Source organism: Pleuronectes platessa, chromosome 3 (assembly GCF_947347685.1).
Source record: "Pleuronectes platessa chromosome 3, fPlePla1.1, whole genome shotgun sequence".
Lineage (NCBI taxonomy): Eukaryota > Metazoa > Chordata > Actinopteri > Pleuronectiformes > Pleuronectidae > Pleuronectes > Pleuronectes platessa.
This window is the reverse complement of record NC_070628.1, coordinates 15,548,231-15,572,399: the sequence shown is the minus strand read 5'-3', so window position 1 is coordinate 15,572,399 and position 24,169 is coordinate 15,548,231. Positions and strand designations below refer to the sequence as shown.

Here is a 24,169-nt window from a genome sequence, read left to right as displayed (position 1 = left end):
ACAGGGTTAAAAGGTCCTGTTTTAAATGATCCTTGTGGTATTTTGACCAAAATATGTTACAGACATTTCAATAAGTCCCCAAGGAACCATATCAAATGTGATAAAATGGGTATAATATGTCTCCGTTAAATAAAGTTTAGTTAAATCAAAGATTGTTTAATAAATCTGATTCAATTTGTGCTCATTAAAAGGTAAGAGTAAGAAAGGGCTGAAATAATTTAAAATAGTGCTTTTTAATACATTTAGAAATTATATTACTAACTATATGTATTATATGTACTGTGTTAGTCCATAGAGTGTAATTTTGGTTGGTGGTGTGCCCCAGGATTTTGTAAATGTAAAAAATGTGCCGCGGCTCAAAAAAAGTTGAAATTCACTGGTTTAGATGGTAAAACAGCGGACTGCAGTCACATGAACCACAACCCTGTGTTACCTTTCTGGCGCAGTATCTCGGCTTCTCAACCGTAGTTGGAAGCTCACTGTTGTCTAGGCTCGTTGTCTGGCCGGTAACCAGCCGTCCGGACCACTTTATCAAGGAGGAGGAGACGTTGTGGGAGTTTAACACCGCCACTTTCTCTATTCAGCTGGAGTCACACACTTAACGCGCTATGTGCTCCATTACTTCTCGTTGTCACACACAATGGATCGCCCCATCCCACAATGCACAGGTGCCCTACCCACAATCCTTAGGGCTACTACGTCACACAAAACAACAACTAAGTTAAAGGGACAGGCCATACCTGCAACACTACCCCCACCTGGATGATGATTAAAGCCTTAACATCACTCCAGCATGTATACATTATAAAGGAAAAGCATGAGACACAAATGGTACAAACACATTCCCCATAACCAAAAGCCCTGAATTCCCACAGTTCTTGAAGGCATCTTTACCCAGTGGAAAACGCTTAAAGCAGGAGTCAATGTCCATATAATGTCCATGAAGCATACTGCATAGATCCTTTTTTTTTAATGCAAAACAAAGATGTCTGTGATACACATACTGAATATAGTGATGCTATTAATCGTTCCAGTTACCTTAAACTTGAAAATGTGACTAAAATTATACTGTTGTCAGACAACAATAAACCTTCCACCTTCTTTCCGGTTGTTTACTCTCATACTGTGATCTCTATGGCGACATATTATATAGCGAATTCAAAACAATAGAACAGTCAAAGGACTCTTTGACAACAATAAATAACTGAAAAAAAGGCCCATAAATAATGTGCAAAAAATTATGAGGCAACTTTCATTGAACACTTTTAGTTACAACATGGAATCTTACAATTCAGGAACTCTTTTCTTATTTCTCTGAGTAGGGCAGCGATCCTCCTACACCCTGACTCAGGTTGAAGGCTTTGCACACTTCAGTGACCGACCAAGTTACCAAACCTGTCTGGTGCTCCTCTGGTCCGCTGGGACCTCCGGGCAGAGGTAACTGGCAGAGGGGAGTCACTTGCTGCTCCCCTAACCGGATGCTGAGTCCCAGCCTCATCCAGCTGTGACTGAGAATGGTGGTCAGGAAACAGGCTGATGTCCGGCGTAGCAGGTGACGAAGAACTGGGGCCCTGGAGGTCCTCCACAGCAGGATCCTCTGTGTCTGATGATGTGTCCCACAGGTTGAGGGGCCCGATGACTGTGTCAGATGAGTTGAGATCTGGCTGAGGGGGCTCCACCTCTACAGGTGCCCAGGTGTCAGTGTCGTTGAAGACCCAGCTGTTGTCCAGTGGGGCCCTGGAATAATAGGGTTTGAACTTGTCGTGGTGGACTACTTTGGCCTTGGCTCTTGGGCTCTTTTTAATCCTGTAGATCAAGTCGTCCAGTAGGCCCAGGATGAAGTAGGGGCCCTCATAGGCGGGAAGAAACTTTCGCACCCTGTCTTTAACTCTTTTGTTGCCTTTAATCAGGTGCCAGACGGCATTTCCGACCTTGTGTTGGACTCGACAGATGTTTTTATCGTACTGTTTTTTAGCACGCTCAGAAGATTTCCCCAGAGCTTCTCGTGCCAGCTGGTGAGACAACTCTAGCCTTTCTCTGAGCTGCATGACATACTCTGGTGGGGTGTTTTCATTGTCACTGTCAGGTGGCAAACCAGCGACCAGGTCAACTGGCTCAGTGATTTCTCTTCCAAAGAGCATCATGTTTGGGGTCAGTCCTGTGGAGCTATATTTGGTTGCTCTATAAGCTATGAGTGCATAGGGAATCATCAGATCCCAGTCCCAGTGACATCTCTCCGCAGTGGTAGCCAGGATTTTCTGAAGGGTGACATTAAAACGCTCCACTTGTCCATCTGACTGAAGGTGAAATGGTGTGGTTCGGGTCTTTTCAATTCCAAGGAGTTTACACATCCCCTGGAAAACAGCTGACTCAAAGTTAGTGCCCTGATCACTGTGCAGGCTCAGGGGTGCTACACAGCCACTCAGAAGCAATCTTTTCCGCCACTGTGGATGCCTGTTGATCTGGAACTGGATAGGCTTCTACCCATTTACTAAAATAGACCTGAACTACCAGTATGTAGCGGTTATGTCTATCTGTTTAATTTAAAGGTCCCATCAGATCGACTGCAACCCTCTCCATGGGAGCACCAACTCGCACTGTGCCCATGGCGGCCCTAGGTGTTTTCTTTGGGCAAGCTTTTGCAGCACAGCTGGGGCAAGTGCGACACCAGAGAGTGACATCGTCCTTCATGTTGTACCAGTAATACCTGGTCTTAAGGCGTGTGAGAGTTCTTTCTACTCCAAAGTGTCCACCCACTGGACCGTCGTGCATCTGTTCCATCACTGAGTTGCAATACTTGTGAGGCAGTAAGATCTGAGGGTAAAGCTCACTTCCTTCAGTGCAATAGAATTTCCTTAGTAGGACTCCGTCTTTCTGATAAAGTCTGTTCCACTGTGCCCAGAAGGCTTTGGTGGCGGGGCTGCAGTGTACTATGTCTGCATATGGTGGCCTATCTCTCCCTTCATCCATCCATTTTTTCACTGGTCCTATGTCAGGGTCAGACTCCTGGGCAGTGCTAAGCTGTTCTTGAGTCCAACCAATGAAATAAGTTGGTGTTGGGAGGCTCACTCACCCTGTTGATGCTTGGATGTAACAGGTCCTCACTGCAGGCGTCCTCTACCCCCACTAGAGGTTGCTCTGTCGGAATCACCATAGCGACTTCAGCTGTGATGTCTGTCAGGTCACACTGGACCCCTTTGTGCTGGAATTGGTCACTGTTTTGCTCAGGCTCTGGCATCGTGCAGGGGCATGACTCTCTGCAGGGCCTCCTGGAGAGTGCGTCAGCGTGGTGGTGCTTCCCTGGGCGATGGACCACCTGAAAGTCATACTCTGCCAGCTTCTCAAGCCAGCGAGCGAGTTGCCCCTCTGGTTCCCTAAACCTGGTTAACCAGCGCAGGATGCTGTGATCAGTTCGGAGTGTGAACGTTCTTCCTAACAGATACTGTCTGAAGTGTGAGGTGAACTCTATGGCTGCAAGGAGTTCTCGTCTGGTGGTGCAATAGTTTTGTTCTGTGGCTGACAGCCTTCTGCTTCCATAGGCTAACACCCTCTCCTCGCCAATGGCAAACAGTGGCAAATTACTTCTCCAAAGTTCGTTTTTACAGGCTTAGCTTTTTGGACTGCCAGTGCTGGGGAGATCTTTGCATTCTTACTGGTGTATAAGCGGGCTCCGCAGCTCGCTCATCAGCGACCCCCACTGGCTCTTTAAAGGCTGAAACACGGGCGCTCTCATGCCCCATAGTGGCCCTGGGTCTCCGTTCTGCAGCATTTCGTAGACCTGGCTGCATAAGTTGTGTGACGGCTCTGACTGCCCGTCTGGTGGTTTCACGCCTGTGTGCTATCTCGTAGGCTCTCGCCAGGGTGGGGGGCTTCTCCTCCAGCAACTTTTGAACCAACTCAGCGTCACCCAGGGCATTAATGAAGATCTCCACACTGATGCTGTCCTGCTCCGATTCTCTCCGGTCAGCATACACAATAGAAACCATCTCGTAGATGTCGTCTCTTAGAATATGCAGGGGCTCGCCTGATCCTCTGACCCTCTGTCTCAGTTCGATGCCGATGGCTGCAGCATATTCGGAGCACGGCCCGTAGGCTGCCTCAATCTCATTCACAATCCTCTGATAACTCCACCGAGCAGATCTAGGATTCTTGTGGACGATGGCACCTGCAGCACAGGTCAGGTTGAATCTTAGCTGAACAGTCATAGTCTTTTCTGACCAGTGGTTTGCTTTAGCACAACTTTCAAACTGGTAAAGGAAGTCTTTCCATGAGCCCGTCCAATCAAACTGACTTGGGTGTAATGTGGGAATTCTTTCTCTCTCTCCATAACGGTCATCATCATCACTAATGTCCATATATTCACGCTCCGGCGCTGGGCAGCTGCGTGGTTCAGGCAGAGCCCTCCTGTCAGGCTGGCCACATTCACACCGGTCAACCTCCACGCTCCGTCGCGGTGCTGCTCCACAGTGGGCAGCTGGGCTGGGTTGAACTTGTGCTCCATAATGCTGTGTAACATGTTGGGGCATGCATGGGGTGAAAGGTGCCACGGCTGGCTGAAGGCCCGATGCATACGCTGAATCGGATGGGTTTGCTGACATAGAATGAATATTGTCCGTTCAAATGAAAGGGTTAGCTGGCTTAGTTGGGTTATCTACCCCGCTTTGCACAGCTTTCATCGGTGTGGATGCAATGTTCTTTAAACAGTCACACTTGCGCTGAAAAGCGCTTATAAACTCACTGTTCGTAGGCACATGCTTATCTGTCGAAGTGATAAAAGGGTTTGATGGCGCCAGTGATAGCGCGCAGCAGCCGTGCTCTGCCGCTCCTTACGCAGCTAACGTTAGCTCCATGCTCGTCATGAAGGGGTTGGTGCTGTCGCCATCCCCGGCGTATCCTCCGCGCACCCGGTCAGCGATGTCCGCGTTAACCCGGCAGCCTCTTGAATGTCCACCAGAAACGGATTTGTGTCGGAGTATGGTCTCACGACATTAGCATTAGCTCCGAGCGCCGACATCTCCTCCGTTAATCCGTTCCAAACTTTTCTTGAAGTCATCCCGGACGACCCCCCAATGTTACCTTTCTGGCGCAGTATCTCGGCTTCTCAACCGTAGTTGGAAGTTCACTGTTGTCTAGGCTCGTTGTCTGGCCGGTAACCAGCCGTCCGGACCACTTTATCAAGGAGGAGGAGACGTTGTGCGAGTTTAACACCGCCACTTTCTTTATTCAGCTGGAGTCACACACTTAACGCGCTATGTGCTCCATCACTTCTCGTTGTCTCACACAATGTATCACTCCATCCCACAATGCACAGGTGCCCTACCCACAATCCTAAGGGGTACTACGTCACACAAAACAACAACTAAGTTAAAGGGACAGGCCATACCTGCAACACCTGGAATCCCTGGTCAACCTAACCATGGACTGGCCTCTTCCTCCTCCTCCTCCTACACCTCCTCCTCCTCAATCAGCCGGCCCACAATGATCCCAAAACATGACATATTACAGAAGCTTTCACCTTTATTTAGACAAAGCAAGCAGAACCGCCCATACTCCTCCTCCTCCTCCTCCTCCTCCTCCTCCTCCTCCTCCTCCTCCTCCTCCCTCTCCTCCTTCTCCTCATCCTCCTCCATCTCAATCAGCCGGCCCACAAACAACACCGATGACAAGGTAAAATGCTTTGTGTTATTTCCATCGCTTTATGTTCATTATTTGTGTTCAACAGTTTTTTGAATGCAAAATTATCTGTTGTTTTTATGTCCTTCAGATCTCTGGCAGTGATCATGGATCTTTATCCTCCGTGGCTACCATTGCTGCTGATGGTTTAGATGGTGACCATAGACCAACAAGGTAATGTAGCATTCTGACCGTGAGCAAGACACGTTGTATATTTATTTATTTTATATAGTGAATTATTAAGTTCTTATTGTAATTATCCTAAAGGTTTGGTATAGAGCATTCCTAATCTGCTTGTCTGTTTGTTTTTCCCAGCAAAGTGGCTTATAATTCAGCCTCTTCATCAAAAACCTTTTCTTCTCGGAGCATCCATTCTGCTGCCCGTGAAAGCCAGCACCTCCCTTCTCCTATCAAAAGGGCTAAATATGTGTCTGAACTGCTGCATCTGGATACAGCACCCACAAAGGCCACAAAGACCTATTCTGTTGCATCTGGAGAATCTGCTTCCTTCTCAGCACATCATGGCAGCCCAGCGACCTTATCCACCCCGGCAGACCGCTCCGAGAGCACCAGTGGGACATCTGATGCTCCAGAGAAGGTTGGCATAAGTGGGGTAGAATCCAATAATCTACCACAGAAAAACGGGCCGTCGGCAGGGATGGAAGGAAGAACGGACGCCAAGCCCAGTTCTAGTGGCAGCGATGGACAATATTCCCGAGACAGAGACAGGCTGCACACTGACTGGACAAACTACAGGGGCCGGAGCCCAGATCTGGAGATTGACGGTGATTGGCACCGGTACAGACGGGACTACAGAGATCGTCGGCACAATCATCGCTTGCACAGTAAACATTTGTCTCCTCACGATCGTCATAACAGAGACTGGGACTCTGAGCGTCGCTATGAGCGAACAGTCCACCACCCCAGGGAGAGCTACCGCGACAGGTCCTCTCACCATGACCACCGCCACCGATCCAGAGATGATACGGACTTTGAGCGGACTGGAGACGGTCGCTCCAACCGTGAAGAGTTTCGTATTCGCTGGAGGTGGCCGCAGGAGAGTCGGGAATCCCGGGTAACCGGGGAAAAGAGAAACGCCAGGGAGAGGAACTCTTACCCTTCAAAAAAGGAGACTTCCCTTCTTGCCACAGTGTCAGATACATCAGCGATGTACAAAGGCTCCCCACCTCAGCATCCTCTCTCCATATCGAGATCAGCTCCAAACACAGACGTTCAAAATCCCTAGAGGGCTGCTGATAATCTGAGCAGAGAGAGAAACTACAGGGGCCGGAGCCCAGATCGGGAGAGTGACGGTGATCGGCACCGGTACTGTTGGAGCTATTTATTTAGTTGTAGTACTTAGTGCTGTTTAGTTTATTATTTTGTTTAGTGAGTATTTAGTTTTTTGGTTATTCTCAGTCAATTTGCTTGATTTCATTATGATTAGATTTCTATTAGTATTCTAGTTTATTATTTGTTTACTTTAGGTGTTTCTTGTTTATTATTTGTGTTTTGTTTCATTTGGGCACGGTAGGGGGGCACCTGAAGTTATATAGGTAGGCTGTCGGTAAGGGACCAGCATGCACCTGGGTGGGCAAATGGTTTTTTACCGGAGCGGGAGAGGCACAGGAATTTTCTTTGTTCTTTGTTTGCTCGCTGTTTGGTTAAATAAACCACGCTTTTCGCAGAAACTGGACATCTGTTTGGACACTATGTTTTTCCCATCCGCGTACACCACAACCCATGGTGCAACAGTGGCCCTTTGATTAGTATAATTCGAAGTTTGATTTGATACGTTTATCTGTTTGACAATCGGCTGCTACACAAGTAAAAAACCTGCCCTTGGACTCAAAGGAAATAAGCTTCAACACTGGACTTGTTGCATTGTGCGCATTATGGACGAATGGAAAGCAGGGACTCAAAGGAAATAAGCTTCAACACTGGACTTGTTGCATTGTGCGCATTATGGATGAATGGAAAGCAGAGATTGTTTAATCACCTTTTGGACTCAGCCACGGCGCGCATGCTGCTTCTGGCCCAGATCGACAAGACGTTCAACCTTCTCAAAGAAACCGGTATGTGATATAACTGTAAAAAGCTGTAATGGAAAACGGCCAAACGAGTGGAGTTTGACACAGTATCTCACAATACATGGAGTTCAATGAGTGCATGGTTGAATCACTACATGTCTACTTTTACGCACGGCCACGGCGCATTCATTTATTCATAAAAAGCCGGCCGCAGTGTGTGTTTGTTTGATGAAGAGGATCTGTTGGTCAATAAGCATCGTGTGTTTGCAACTTGCTCTTATGTGCGCTTGTGGACTGTCATTGGTGTAATAAAAAAGGAAAGAAAGCAATTAAAAGAAACGGAACAATGTCTGATGTTGCTGCAACGGAGGCTGAAGAGCCGTCATCAAAAAGAGTTGTTAAAATGTCTTCTAAAGGAATGGAATACATTGTGATAAGGTATCAGGAAAAAAGGAGTGCAAAATGCAAACAAGCTAAAAGATGCATGGAACATATGAGTGCGTTGATGGCATCAATACAAAACGTTGATTCAGTAAAGAATGAGCTTGCTGTGTTCATGCAATGTTACCAAGACGCAAATGAGACCCATACATCTTTTATGAGTCTACCTTTGCCCAAAGATGAAGTTGAAAGGCAAAGCAAATACTTCTTGGAAAAAATGACAATGTTTTGTGATTTCACTGACAACGTAAAAGGCTGGCTCTTTGAGGCGGGTCATCCATATGTTGAAACAAATAAAGACGATCCTGACAATCAATGTGTTGCTGATGGAATACATCCTGAAGATAGTGCCTCCAATGTTGCAAGTATAAAATCAAGTTCGCTAAGATCACACTCCCGACTATCACGGAGTTCATCAATATCATCTGCACGTATCAAAGCTGAGGCCGATAAGGCAGCGCTTGTGGAGCGCATCGCTGCGCAAAAAAGGAAACATCAAATAGAAGCGCAACAGGAAAAACTGAGGAGAGAAAAGGAACAACTTGAGCTTGAAACGGAACTGGCAGCAACAAAGGCAAAGCTTCAAGTCTTGGAAATCCGTTCACAGTGTGGCTCAAAACATTCAAACGGCATGAACTCTTATTTTGAAAGGAACAACTCTCACGGTGCGAGTGAATTAAATCCCCATGCCAACACCTTTGTGCCTGATAAAATAAAAAAAAAAGATCATGCTCTTGGTTTGTCTGCTCCTGAACTCCAACCACCAGTGGTTAAGCCTAAACAAAAACAAATGGATGAAATGACATTAAAAGTTGAAGCTCCAGTTCATGTGATGCAAACTGTAAATGGAACTCAAATGGGACATGCTCACCATCAAACTGCTCTGACTGACAACCATCAAAATGACATTGTGAACATTATGCAAAGACAAAATGACATTGCTGCGTTGCTTGTCCAACAAAATCTGTGCTCTAACCTCCCATCTAGGAATATCCCTGTTTTTGATGGAGACCCACTCCAATACAGGTCTTTCATCAGAGCTTTTGAAAATGGAGTGGAGGAGAAAACAGACAATTGGAGTGACTGTTTGCACTTTCTTGAACAGTACACCAGGGGGCAGCCAAAAGACCTGGTGCACAGTTGTCAGCACTTGCCTTCAGAGCAGGGATACCACCGAGCCAAGAGTCTTCTTGCGGAGCACTTTGGAAATGAACACAAAATTGCAGCTGCATACATGGAAAAAATACTTACCTGGACACCTGTAAAAAGTGAGGACATTAAAGGGTTGCAATCATTCTCTTTGTTTCTACGTGGATGTTCAAACTTAACAGAGCAACTGCTGAACATGAAAGAGCTGGACTTACCATCTAACATGAGGAGCATCATTGTGAAACTTCCTTACAAGTTAAGGGAAAGATGGAGAAATGTTGCTTGTGATCTGCAAGAACGAAGAGGTAACAGAGCAATGTTCGCTGATCTTGTTGGTTTTATTGAAAGACAAGTCAAAATTGCTTCAGATCCAGTTTTTGGCAACATTCAAGACCCACAGCTCACCAACTCCAAAGCTTCCACTGTTAGTCACTTCAAACAAAGGAAAAAGGGAAGCAGCTTTGCTACTAACGTCACTACAGTAAAGGATGGAGTCATAACTCAACATACAGGAAACAAGATCAAGTCCTCCACTCTCAACTGCCTGTTCTGTTCACAAGTTAATCATTCAATGGACCAATGCTCACAGTTCAAGATGACAGTACACAGGGACAAGATTAATTTCATTAAAGAAAAAGGAATCTGTTTTGGTTGCCTGAAAAAAGGCCACACTAGCAAATACTGCAGGAGTCGTTTGGATTGCAACGTGTGTCACCAAAAGCACCCAAGTGTCCTTCATATAGAGCGTCAGGATAAAGCCACACCCTCTGATCAACAGTCTGTGAGCTCTTCAAATGTTTCACCTGCAGTGTTTCAGACCTGTGGCCATATTGGGGCCGGTCAGGAAGATGCCTCCATTTTTTCTATTGTTGCAGTCAAAGTCAAGAGTCAGAGGAGCAACAAAACTGTGCAGACGTATGCTTTCTTGGATCCTGGGAGCTCAGGAACATTTTGTACGGAGAACTTGGCAAGAAAATTGAATGTGAGAGGTAAAAGGACAAGTATTCTGTTAAGAACAATGGGTCAAAAGAAGATAGTAAATGCTCATGTGTTGTCAGGTCTGGAAGTGTCTGGTCTGAATATGAATGACTTTATTGAGTTACCTGATGTTTTAACACAAAAGAACATGCCTGTCTCATCACTCAATATTCCACGACAAGAGGACGTTGATCAGTGGTCGTATCTCAAGGCTGTTCAACTTCATGACATTGAGGAAGGTGTTGATCTGCTCATTGGAACTGATGCACCAAAAGTGATGGAGCCTTGGGAGCTCATAAACAGCCAGGATGAAGGACCTTATGCTGTCAGAACCAGGGTCGGTTGGGTCATTAATGGTCCACTTCGTGGTGGGAGCAACAAGAATAAAAGTGACTGCTCTGCTGTAACATCCAACCGGATCTCTGTTGAACATCTTCAGGAAATGCTGGTTAAACAGTTTAACCATGATTTTAATGAGAGGTCATCAGATGAACAGATTGAAATGTCCAGAGAGGATGTCAAGTTTATGAATGTTATGAATAACACCACAAAGTTAATTGGAAGCCATTACTGCATTGACTTACCCTTCAGGCAGGAAAACCCTCTCATGCCAAATAATCGTCATGTTGCAGAACAGCGCCTCCAGAGCCTGAAAAGAAAGTTTGCCAAGAATGGTCAATTTAAAGGAGAGTACATCACATTTTTAAACAACATGGTGGCTCAAGGATATGCTGAAGTGGTGCCTTCTGATCAACTTAAACAGAGTGATGGAAATGTATGGTATATCCCTCATCACGGGGTTTATCATCCCAGAAAAGGCAAGCTGCGAGTTGTTTTTGACTGTGGAGCAGCATACAAAGGGACGTCACTGAACTGTCAGCTTTTACAGGGCCCTGACTTTACCAACTCTCTAGTTGGAGTCCTTGTTCGATTTAGACAAGAGCCCGTTGCAGTAATGGCCGACATCCAAGCAATGTATCACCAAGTTCATGTTTCTGAAAAGCACATCAACTTTCTCCGCTTTCTCTGGTGGCCTGGGGGAGACGTTTCACAGGCTCCAGTGGAACATCGCATGAAAGTTCATTTGTTTGGAGCTGTGTCGTCACCAAGCTGTGCAAATTATGCATTGAGGAGAACAGCAGATGACAATGCCGAACATTTCCCCCATGAAGTGGTCAATACAGTAAAGTGTAATTTTTATGTCGATGATTGCTTGAAATCAGTGGCCTCAGAGGAGGTGGCAGTGCAAGTGGTCAAGGATGTGACTGCGCTTTGTCACAAAGGAGGATTTAATCTTTCCAAATGGATCAGCAACAGCCGAACAGTGCTGCTGTCAATTGCTGAAGACTGCAGAGCAAAGGAAGTGATGGAGCTGGATTTGGATGTGGACCAGCTTCCGATGGATCGAGCTTTGGGGCTACAGTGGTGCATTGAAACTGACAAATTCAAGTTTAGAACCTCAGTGCAAGAACAGCCACAGACAAGAAGAGGTATTTTGTCAGTGGTCAGCTCACTTTATGACCCCTTAGGTTTTTTGTCCCCACTCACCATTCCAGCCAAGCTGTTGTTACAGGAGCTTTGTAGGAGAAGCTTGGGGTGGGATGAAGCTATCCCCCATTCTCTCTCCAAGAAGTGGTTTGAGTGGTTGGAGGATCTTCAGAAGGTGGCTGAATTCAATGTGGATCGCTGTATGAAACCCAGAGACTTTGGAGACCCTGCCACTGCACAGCTTCACCACTTCTCTGACGCCAGCCAAGTTGGATATGGAACAGTGTCCTATTTGAGACTGGAAAAGGATGACAGCGTTCAGGTTTCATTTCTGTTGGGAAAGGCCAGAGTTGCTCCACTCAAGCAGACAACAATTCCTCGACTGGAACTCACAGCAGCAGTTCTTGCAGTTCGAGTTGACAAGATGCTTCAGAAGGAGTTGCAACTTAAGCTGGAAAAGTCAGTTTTCTGGACCGACAGCACAACTGTTCTTAAATACATCTGTAATGAAACCAGACGATTTCAAACTTTCGTGGCAAACAGAGTCTCCTTCATCAGAGGAGCATCAGATACTGATCAGTGGAGATATGTTTGTTCTAAGGAGAATCCAGCAGATGATGCATCAAGAGGAATGACGGCAGATAATTTCCTGACAGGCAGGAGATGGATAAATGGGCCGAAGTTTCTCTGTGGGCCAAAGGAGGTTTGGCCTAAATTGGATGCTGATCTTCATGTTATTCCTGCAGATGACCCAGAGGTCAAAAGGGAGTTGACTGTAAATTCTGTTGTTGTGGATTCTGAAAGTGCCACAGATCGCCTGCTCTGTTACTTTTCATCCTGGACGAGACTAAAAAGGTCTGTTGCCTGGTTGCTGAAGGTCAAGAGAACTCTTGTGTTATTGGGACAGAAGAAAAAGGAGCTGTGTGCCTCTAAATATCTCAGCCAGGACAAGCTGGAGCCAAAAGAGCAGGAAGTGAAAAGGAAAATTCAGAGCTTTAAAGCCACACTCAAAGGACAAATCTTGACTCCTGAAGATCTGGAAAAAGCAGAACAGTCAGTCATTCAGTATGTACAAGAACACAAATTTAAAGCTGAAATTTCCTCAGTGAAGAATGGTTGTAAAATTGTTGCAAAAGGGAGTCCTCTGTACAGACTGGATCCGGTGATGGATAATGGAATCCTCAGAGTAGGTGGTCGGCTGGATAAATCAGCATTACCAACAGAGTCCAAACATCCAGTCATTTTGTCCAAAGATTTGCATGTATCCGTACTGATTCTGCGTCATATTCATCATCAACTGGGACATGCAGGAAGAAATCACATGCTGTCCAGGCTGCGGCAGAGGTACTGGATCATCAATGCAAACTCTGCTGCAAGGAAAGTTATATCTGACTGTGTTGTTTGCAGACGCAACAGAGGGAAACTCCTTGAACAGAAGATGGCGGACTTGCCTGAGGAAAGAGTGGTGCCTGATAGAGCCCCTTTCACAGATGTTGGAGTTGACTATTTCGGGCCCATTGAGGTTAAAAGAGGCAGAAGTCTTCTTAAAAGGTATGGAGCGCTTTTCACCTGTCTGACTAGCCGTGCTGTGCATTTGGAGGTGGCACATATGTTGGATACAGATTCCTGTATAAATGCTGTCCGGAGGTTCATCTGTAGACGAGGCCCAATCTCCACCATCAGGTCTGATAACGGCACAAACTTTGTTGGAGCTAACCGGGAGCTGAAGGAAAGTCTGGCTGGTTTAAATCATGGCAAAATTCAGAGAGCGTTGGTCCAGGATGGTATAAAATGGAGCTTTAACACACCAGCAGCTTCCCATCATGGTGGTGTTTGGGAGCGCCTGATTCGCTCTGTGAAAAGTGTTCTGACTTCAGTTCTCAAACAGCAAATTCTCGATGATGAAGGGCTCCAAACTGTTTTTTGTGAGGCTGAGGCCATATTGAATGACAGACCCATCACTAAAGTCTCTGATGACCCGGACGACCTGGAGGCACTCACACCTAACCACATTCTGATGTTAAAGGGGAAGCCAATCATGCCACCAGGACTGTTTGACCGCAATGATTTGTACATCAGGAAAAGGTGGAAGCAAATACAATACATGGCAGAACTGTTTTGGAAGAGATGGATTGCTGAATACTTACCAATGATGCAAGAGAGACAGAAATGGACAAGACCAAGGAGAAATCTCGTTCCTGGAGACATCGTCCTCATTGCAGACGCTGCAGCCCCAAGAGGATCTTGGCTGATGGGGAGAATCTTGGATGTGAGAGCAGATGCAAAGGGCCTGGTACGCTCTGTGCGCCTTCGGACCAGGACCAGCATTCTGGAGAGGCCTGTGACGAAGCTCTGCCTGCTGTTGGAAGCAGGAATGTGACACCATGGACTTTCTCTCTCTCCCCCTCCCTCTTTTTCTCTATATCTCTCTTTTGTTGTTTCAGGTACATCATAAAGAAGAAAGTGAACTGAAGCTAATGCATGAACTGTCTAGTCATAGATTGGGTGGAGGGAATAGCTCCTTTGATAAATTAAAGTAATTGTGATTTAGTGCACAATTAGGGGCCGGAATGTTGGAGCTATTTATTTAGTTGTAGTACTTAGTGCTGTTTAGTTTATTATTTTGTTTAGTGAGTATTTAGTTTTTTGGTTATTCTCAGTCAATTTGCTTGATTTCATTATGATTAGATTTCTATTAGTATTCTAGTTTATTATTTGTTTACTTTAGGTGTTTCTTGTTTATTATTTGTGTTTTGTTTCATTTGGGCACGGTAGGGGGGCACCTGAAGTTATATAGGTAGGCTGTCGGTAAGGGACCAGCATGCACCTGGGTGGGCAAATGGTTTTTTACCGGAGCGGGAGAGGCACAGGAATTTTCTTTGTTCTTTGTTTGCTCGCTGTTTGGTTAAATAAACCACGCTTTTCGCAGAAACTGGACATCTGTTTGGACACTATGTTTTTCCCATCCGCGTACACCACAACCCATGGTGCAACAGTGGCCCTTTGATTAGTATAATTCGAAGTTTGATTTGATACGTTTATCTGTTTGACAATCGGCTGCTACAGGTACAGACGGGACTACAGAGATCGTCGGCACAATCATCGCTTTCACAGTGATCATTTGTCTCCTCACGATCGACATAACAGAGACTGGGACTCTGAGCGTCACTATGAGCGAACAGTCCACCACCCCAGGGAGAGCTACCGCGACAGGTCCCCTCACCATTACCACCGCTAACGATCCAGAGATGATACGGACTTTGAGCGGACTGGAGACAGTCGCTCCAACCTCAAAGAGTTTCGTATTCGCTGGAGGTGGCCGCAGGAGAGTCGGGAATCCCGGGTAACCGGGGAAAAGAGAAACGCCAGGGAGAGGAACTCTTAAGGCCAATGTATGCTTCTCCGTTTTGACGAACACGGACAGATAGGACCGCCTTCTCCAACGTGGAACGCCCTCTCCGGGCCTCTCCGCGGCTCCTCGGAGAGCTTTTCGTGCAGCTCTCATTTTTCTAACTACACGTCGAAATGGCGGACAGCCCACGGATAGCACTTGGCTGTGATTGGTCCACTAAAAACATCATTTCCGCCCAACGTCATTTCCGGACCTCTAACTTCCTGTTTCATTCCCTAAATCACAATAAACCTAAATCACAACTACGACTCTATGATTAATGTGACAAGTGTGTTAAGCCAGCGGCGTTTTCCGGCTGACGGTGGCTGGTTAGAGCACTTACAGCATGTGTGTACGGTCACATACGGTTATAACGAACTTTGATAACGGGGCTAGCGGGCTAGCCACCATGCTAACTGCGGTGGGAACAGCGCAAAAACCCGCTGACTTTAATCCCACGGCTCTCATGACACTGTTTCTCAAACACCGTCAGGCTAGAAGCAAACACTTGGTAGTAGTTAGTATCGGGTGTCCGTGCTGACTGTGTGTGGAAGTTGGGGGGAGCTAGCTGCCTCTGTGTAGCTTCAAGCTGTTGCAGCTGTTGAATTAGCAACGCAGTTTGGAAACAAGACCGGGGAACCGCTGCGCTAAGACACGATAACATAAGCATTTTGACCCGCTGGGTGTCACTTTATTTCAGCCAAACTGTCGCGTCATCAACAGCCTTTTTCTGTTGTCATCGTTCACTGTGTGTGAGGAGCCGGGGGGACGTAAATAAACCAGCGTGGACTTCTTCTATATACCTCATGAGGTAGGCTTCTCTAAGCTCGACTTCCATTGCGCCAACTACTGTTCTGGCGGTGAATTGTTTTCGGAACAAAAAGGCTCGTAGAACTATAAATCAAAAAGTGTCCGTCCGCTCCGTCCATCCCTCAGTCCGCAACGGACTCGGAGAAGCATACAGAGGCCTTTACCCTTCAAAAAAGGAGACTTCCCTTCTTGCCACAGTGTCAGATACATCGGCGATGTACAAAGGCTCGCCGCCTCAGCGTCCTCTTTCCATGTCGAGATCAGCTCCAAACACAGACGATCAAAATCCCAAGAGGGCTGCTGATAATCTGAGCAGAGAGAGAAACTACAGGGGCCGGAGCCAAGATCGGGAGAGTGACGGTGATCGGCACCGGTACAGACGGGACTACAGAGATCGTCAGCATCGCTATGAGCGAACAGTCCACCACCCCAGGGAGAGCTACCGCGACAGGTCCCCTCACCATTACCATCGCCACCAATTCAGAGATGATACGGTCATTGAGCGGAGGGGGATAACAATAATAATAAGAACATAAGTCAAAGGACAAAAAACAAGACAGAGAGAGCGGGTGAGCGATACTATTGATCCATCTTTACAAGGAGAAAAATGCTGACCATTCTGTGTTCAGCTTCTCAAATGTAAAGTTTGCTGATTTTCTTTATCATATAAATGTGACCTTCTTATTTTTTCGCTCTGGCCTTTTAGTCAAGAGAACAAGACATTTGAAGATGTCGCCTCAGACTCTGTTGTTGCAATTGCACTTTTTCTTGATATTTTAATAAATGTTTCACATGGTTCAATAATTAAAGTCCTTCAGACAAAGCCTTAGATCTCAGTTAATTGTGGATTAAGACTAATCATGTGTTTTCCACTTTAACCTAGAAATGCTGACGTGGATTCAGACAGTGTTGATGAAATAAAAAAGAAGAAGAAGAAAAGCAGTTAGCAGCTTATATACATATATATAGATAAATACTGAGACTGAAAATGACCAACTACATAAAAATAATTTCTACGGGGACCTTTAACAGTCGTAACTGAAAAAGAACAAAAATAAATAAATCTTGTCTGTTTATCTGGCTGAAACTAAAATACTTCAAATATATGGTATTCGATCGGTTTATAGATTATAGAAGTACTCTGACCCGGAACTTTTCCAGTATTGGAGGCATTTCTGATGCTTCTAGCCCAGTATCTCTACAGGTTTAAGCTCATCGTTCTGCCTATCAATTTTGACATGGTCTGTTCTTTTTCATTTCAGGCACATCAACAACATTTTAACAGCAGATGAATGACATCAACGACCTTTTTACATGGTGCTTCTTCTTCATTGGGAAAAATTTGTATTTTTACCAAGAGTTCAGTATTATGAAATATTCCGAAAATCTTTCTTTAAGGCGTTAACTATTTGCTGTAATTCTCTTCCTATTCTCTTAAATAACGGTCACCTTGTTGAACATTTATGATGAAAATATGAATATATACTCGTATGAACAAAAAACAAAGCCTGGAGCTAAAAACATCTCAACTTGTGGGAACAAGGCTTCGCTGACTGGTACCTCCACTTTAACCCTGGACAGACTTGAGGACGTTTTCCTGCTATTATGTTTTTCTCCTTTTTTTATTTTACCGTTTCCATTTTTGCTCTGAAGCCTAACATTATCTCCGTAATTTATTTTACTTTTTTCACAAGATGAGGAGTTTTGTCTCGCCTTTCTCACAACTCTCTCACTTGCTCTTTTTTTTAAATGTTCAGAAAGAAAGCATCAAAAATGTATCACCGCTGTGGACCATGTGTGTTTGCTTTTTAATGAAAAACAAAGTTTGTGTCTTCTAGCATCATAAAATAATACTGTGAATAAAATGTTGAACTGTACTATCAGTTATTTTATATGCACAAAAAGATCCTGTATCAAGATTAGCAGTAGATGTTTTGCTTCGATTTTTTTTCTTTTTCTTTTTCTGTTTAGTTTTGTTATGTTTTGTTTTTCAACTTTGGACAGACCTGAACACAGGCATATCAGTCTCTCTCTGAACTTATTGAGCAAAGTGTTTTTACAGTACTTTGAAGTATCCAGAAAATACCTACTTGAAGCTAAACATTTGTGATTTTATTTTATAAAATCTCATAATTGATATTGTCAAAAGGCTATTCATAAAAATTACACAGGTAAGATAATATATACTAATATAGACCATCATCATTTACCCTTGAACCAGCGCATTTCTCCGCACTGGTTCAAGGGTAAATGATGGTCTTCACAGGTGACTGACCTACGCAAGCCTGTAGCCGCCACTAGGGATGGGCACAATTAATCGACGATCGATTAATTGATCATTAAGTATTTCGTCGATGAAATAATTTTTTCATCGAGAAATTAGCTAATTACACATTTGACCATGGGGGGCATTGTTTGAAAAAAACGCCACAGTCCTACTCAGTTACCTGCGACTGGCTGCGAGTTAAGGCCTCTGTATGCTTCTCCGAGTCCGTTGCGGACGGACGGACGGACGGACGGACGGACGGAGCGGACGGACCCTTTTTGATTTATAGTTCTACGAGCCTTTTTGTTGTGAAAACAATTCACCGCCAGAACAGTAGATGGCGCAACGGAAAAAGGATGTTGATGACGCGACAGTTTGGCTGAAATAAAGTGACACCCAGCGGGTCAAAATGCTTATGTTATCGTGTCTTAGCGCAGCGGTTCCCCGGTCTTGTTTCCAAACTGCGTTGCTAATTCAACAGCTTGAAGCTACACAGAGGCAGCTGTCTTCCCCCCCAGCTTCCCCACACAGTCAGCACGGAGAGCCGATACTAGCTACTACCAAGTGTTTGCTTCTAACCTGACGGTGTTTGAGAAACAGTGTCATGAGAGCCGTGGGATTAAAGTCAGCGGGTTTTTGCGCTGTTCCCACCGCAGTTAGCATGGTGGCTAGCCCGCTATCCCCGTTATCAAAGTTCGTTATAACCGTATGTGACCGTACACACATGCTGTAAGTGCTCTAACCAGCCACCGTCAGCCGGACAACGCCGCTGGCTTAACACACTTGTCACATTAATCATAGAGTCGTAGTTGTGATTTAGGTTTATTGTGATTTAGGGAATGAAACAGGAAGTTAGAGGTCCGGAAATAATGATGTCCCGAAATGCTGGCGTTAGCTGACCAATCACAGCCAAGTGCTATCCGTGGGCTGTCCGCCATTTCGACGTGTAGTTAGAAAAATGAGAGCTGCACGAAAAGCTCTCCGAGGAGCCGCGGAGAGGCCCGGAGAGGGCGTTCCTATCTGTCCGTGTTCGTCAAAACGGAGAAGCATACATTGGCCTTTACCGTGTAGTTCCATTTCCAAAGTAAACATGAAGAGGTCACGGCGAAGTGTTGCGTGGGACCATTTTGAGTTAAAAAATTACTTGGTTCATTGACAACACTGCGAAGCTATCCCAGAGGCTGGGGGAGACAAGGAGCCTGCGTTGTCTGACACGGACGAGGGGAGCGCAAACACCGGAGCCGCGGCCAGGCTAGCCAAGTTAGCACGGAGCTACCTGTGTATCAAGGCGACGTCAGTCCCCTCAGAGGGGTTTTTCGGCGGCTGGACTGACGGTCACCAGGCTGCGTTCGCGTCTGACCCCAGAGCATGTTAACGTGCTCATCTTTCTCAACACAAATCCGTAGGCTGGTGCTGAAGTTGTATGTGAGCTACTGGTTATTTTTATGAAGCTTTCTCGACTCGGTACCTTGTTTGATAGTTTTGAGTTACATTTGGCAAAACCTGTCAGACCTAAGTATTATATATTTGTAGCCGTGTTTAACATTATGTTTTTTTATTTTATTATTATTTTATTTTGGAGAAAAACGACGAGGGTCAGTTGTGTTTAATAGCACCGGCTTCTAGCTGTCAGCTCCGCTGCTTAAGATTACGGAAGAGCATATTTTGTTCATCTTGTAATAAAGATCTCAATGAGGAAACACGCTTTTTTTTCACTGCATTATAATATAGCTTATAAATAGTGAATTTTTTAACTTGAAAATATTAATGATTAATCGAAAATTCGTCATTAACTCTCCCGACGATAAACGAAGACAATTTAATCGAACGCCCATCCCTAGCCGCCACCCCACAGGAGATTATGGGCTTGTGTGTGTGTATGCGTGTGTGTGTGTGTGCGTGTGTGTGTGTCTGTGTGTGCGTGTGTGTGTGTGTGTGTGGCCGCGGTGCTTCCCGGTTCTTCCCGGCACTACGCTGCTGGTGCGAACAGCCCAATTATTTCACATGGGTGAGGAAAGGAGGCGGACCACTTTTCGCGGCGCTTCTATCTCCGGTGCATCCAGGTGGTTAGAGGATGATGGTGTGACGTTAATGTATTGTTTTACATTACATGTGTCACGTCATGATAAATCAGTCTCTTGTGCCCCCCTCTCGGCAAATTTTGCACCCTAGGGCTAGGCAACCTCCTATGTCGCCTGTACCAGGAGCTGCCCCTGTCTGACATGGTGGTTTAATAAAGGGACAAAAATAACGACAGATCAAATAACTCCATTGTAGTACTAATATCTATTCCTGCATTTTCTCAGTTACAATAAAACATCTTGTACAACCACACCAGTCTTGTAACTATCATTCATTCATTAATGAAAGCTTTCTGTGTCACTCTTGGAAAAGAACCAGCACAATCCAATTAGCACAATTAAAGGGACGCCATGAAAAGAAACTGGGACTATGTGTAACAACCTCGGGGATTAGGGACCGTCTGACCCATGTGACCTGGGTCACGGGGAGGTGTCCTTGGGGCTGAAAACGGCGGACATCAGGATAACAGCACTATTTGATGTTTTTGTAAGTTTGATGGATGGAAGTGCCAGTTAGTTGTGTTATTAAAGTTTTCACATGGCATTTTTGTAAAGTTACAGTCTCACCATGCAGCATTGAGGAAAACAGCGTGTGAAATATCACATGGTTGTTCAATTCGATTCGGTAGTTTCATATTGGTTGTTTTGACTTTTTCCTCTCACACTGAACACTGCCTGTCAAAAAGACAGATCAAAGCAGAATGTGGTTGGTTATAGGTCTTCAAGTGATTCAATCTACACAATTGTCTCACTTAAACGATAAGAGTTAAAGTCTGTAATGACAAAGTCCTGTAGATAAGAACAGGAAACCGTGCTAGATTCACAGGATGTTCATATGATTTCTTAATTGTATAACTGTCACCATCCTGCTTCTTAATCAGATGTTCTCTTCTTGCCGGTGGACCAGTCGTGATCTTTAATTGATCCTCTTATCTCATCTAATGGCACGTGGACAGTATATGTTCAGATAAATACTGAAGTCTTAACGTAACGTAACTCCTTCTAGCTGCCAAATATTAGTAGTCGTATGGTAGCATTTAGGACCTCACATTGCACCATGCATGGGTATAGACTATCAGTCTTGTTTCCTCCACCAAGGAGGTTATATTTCATCTGTATTTGCTTATTATTTAGATTGCACAAAGGACTGATAACCACCGAACTTGGCGATAGGATATGGTAACTGTCAGGGTCGAACCCATTCAATTTGGATGCAAATCCAGATCAGGGCGTAGATCCAGCGTTTTTCAATATCTTTGTTGATTTCTCTTGAATCTTGATGAAAAAAAATCTGTCATATTTAGGGAACTGATATATCAATGAGTGTTTAATTGGAATTTAAGGGAGGATATGGCCATGGTTGAGGTATGATCTCTACTAAGTGCCATTATAGTTATTTTGTGGTGTTATCAACATTGGTATATTAAAGCAGTGAACCCCTTTTTTCCCTTTGTGATGAAAACAAGAGAAAACTCTGCAGCATTTATTTTTGGTATTAAATGTAATGAGTGAGGATATATGGAATGAAATACCTTACCACATGTCGCACAGTGTAATCAATGTTTATGCCCTTTCCTAATGACTTGTTTACAGGCCAAATGTACTGACTGTGTGCAAGCTTCTATCCCATAAGCAACTCCATTCATTCACTATGGAGCAATGACAGTGCGATCTAATAGAATTACATGAGACAGTCTTATGGTGAAATAGATCGCCACCTTAGTCCTCTACAGGCACGGGCTAACTATTTTAATCCCATTGACGCAGTTGGAGACCAGGCTAGTTAAAGGGATTAGATTAGCAGCCAGGGGAGGTTATAAATGGACGTTAAGGTACGGATCAGGGGAGGACTCAGACAAGACATAACAAGTCCTGCAACTTGTTGGTGAGGACAGAGAAAATTTTGTCTTAAGTTTTCTGCCATCCAAGCGTAAGCCATAAGTATGGAGCCTATGGGGACTGCCTCCACAGCCTTCGACAGAGAGACTTTCACCAGGAAAGCTGTGCGAGCACCCAGAGGAGCCTCGTCTCATTTTGTGGGGAGCTCGATCATAATCCTGTCCTCGTTCGCAGTCTCCAGTTTAGCTATGAACTTTGGGAAGCGGATCCAGGAGTCCAGACACAAACCCAGCGGGAACTAGCAACAGTCAACAGATGGATATCCCTTAATATCTTTCTAGTTAACCTCCGTCAAGATATCAAATCATGTAGAATTTATTTTAATGATGATGTGACAGACACCCCTTCAAAGGTAAATGCCGTTTGAGTTTTTTCGTAGAATAATGTGATGTGGGTTGTACCATATGTGACGTTTCATGTGTGTCCCATTGTTAGTCTGGAGAAAAAACCTGGAGTCAGAAGAGGATGAAGCTCTCTTGGAATGAAGGAGAGATCAACAACAGAAGAACAACACTGCCTGCTGTGATTTCTAAGACGAGCATTTGGAAAACACCTCGGGATTGATCAATGCGACGCCAAGCTCACTCTCCTGGATTAAAACAGATTACAATTGTTTAGAGAGGGGAGGAAGATGCAGTAATACCATTACACCTTTGTCTTGTACTTCTAACAGTAGTCTCAACATGTAAATGATAGAAAAGAGAAAGATGTAACATCTTGAGACGTAGCTCAAAGTGTCTGTTAAACGAGGCTCACTGATGGTGATACTTGTCATTTATGGCCATTATGTCAAATGTGGTAGAACGAGTTGTTATATCAGTACATTAGAATAAAATCAAACCTTCTTTAAGAAAAGTCTCCATCTGCATGCCGAAGTGTCCTTGGGCAAGATGCTGAACCCCGAATTGCCCCTCATAGAACAACAAAGGGCTGCTAATAGATGCACTGTATGAATGAGTGTGTGATGGGTGAATGTAAAACTGTACTGTAAAGACCTTTGAGTGGTCATCATCAGACTAGAAAAGCGCTATATAAATACAAAACCATTTACCATTTACTTGTTGATTAAATAGTATATTTCATTTGACCAATATTATAAACATAAGACTGCTTGTAACATTTAAGAACTCAGGCCTCCTCCTTTAAATGAAAAATATTTGTAGAAATTAATTTAAATATCCCTGTAAAAGTAAATATTTGGTATTGATACTGAAACTCAAGTTTAAGACTATAACTGAGCTACAATCCACAATAAACACAAGTTACAGTGTAAGTGTAGTAATTTAAGTAAAAAAAAAATGCCATTTATAAACAGAAATATCTCCAAGTTTGAAATCCATATTAGGTATTAATTCTGAACAGGTTTTTGGTATACACAATGGGAAAAACTATAACATTTTATAAACACAATAAAAACTTTTTGGAGTCATAAGCAGAAGAATTGTGTTTTTCTGTTCAAAGAAAAGTAAATAAAATCTAGTTGGTGTTGAAACAGGTTGAGAAATTAACTCTTTAAACACAAAAGGAAGGATAATGTTAAGAGGGACTTTTGCTTTCTGTTTGAGAAGTTTACCTAGTTTACCCTGCTAAAACAGTACGTTATGACAATTCCAGTATAGTATGCACGGTAAAGTATTAACATATAGTATGGATTTGGGACACGGCTTATGATTTCAGGGGTCTGTGGAACAAGCTGCGTCGAGTCGTTCCCACTCTGCGGTTTTCCAAACAGTTGTGGATATGGGCTTTTTTCACGCCATGTGACATTTTGGAACTTCAGCTGTGAAATAGGTCATGTAACATTTGCACATGTCCGTCGCAAGCACTTGGTTGTGCTTATGATCTATATCGATACATGAAAATCATGGTTGCTGCTTTATAACTGGTGTATTTTCTCAGGTTGCCACCAGAGGGCTGTATTGGCATTACAAAATTGAGCTTTCCAACAATGACTAGTTGCTTG

At 44.4% G+C, this 24,169-nt stretch overlaps 2 protein-coding genes across 2 annotated transcripts; both read left to right on the top strand.

Annotated features, from left to right (window-relative positions):
* The first annotated feature begins 4,524 nt into the window (after positions 1 to 4,524).
* LOC128431385 (nuclear speckle splicing regulatory protein 1-like) lies at positions 4,525 to 6,919 on the top strand. The gene is made up of 5 exons (XM_053417626.1): positions 4,525 to 4,540; positions 4,748 to 4,907; positions 5,640 to 5,667; positions 5,765 to 5,847; positions 5,989 to 6,919. The coding sequence occupies exons 1-5, from the start codon at positions 4,525 to 4,527 to the stop codon at positions 6,917 to 6,919; spliced, it is 1,218 nt and encodes a 405-aa protein (XP_053273601.1).
* A 1,379-nt stretch (positions 6,920 to 8,298) lies between these two features.
* On the top strand, positions 8,299 to 14,997 carry LOC128431369 (uncharacterized). The gene is made up of 5 exons (XM_053417625.1): positions 8,299 to 12,812; positions 13,167 to 13,310; positions 13,419 to 13,543; positions 13,637 to 13,844; positions 14,826 to 14,997. Exons 1-5 carry the CDS (start codon positions 8,302 to 8,304, stop codon positions 14,995 to 14,997), a joined length of 5,160 nt encoding a protein of 1,719 aa, XP_053273600.1. The 5' UTR covers positions 8,299 to 8,301.
* Positions 14,998 to 24,169: the final 9,172 nt, after the last annotated feature.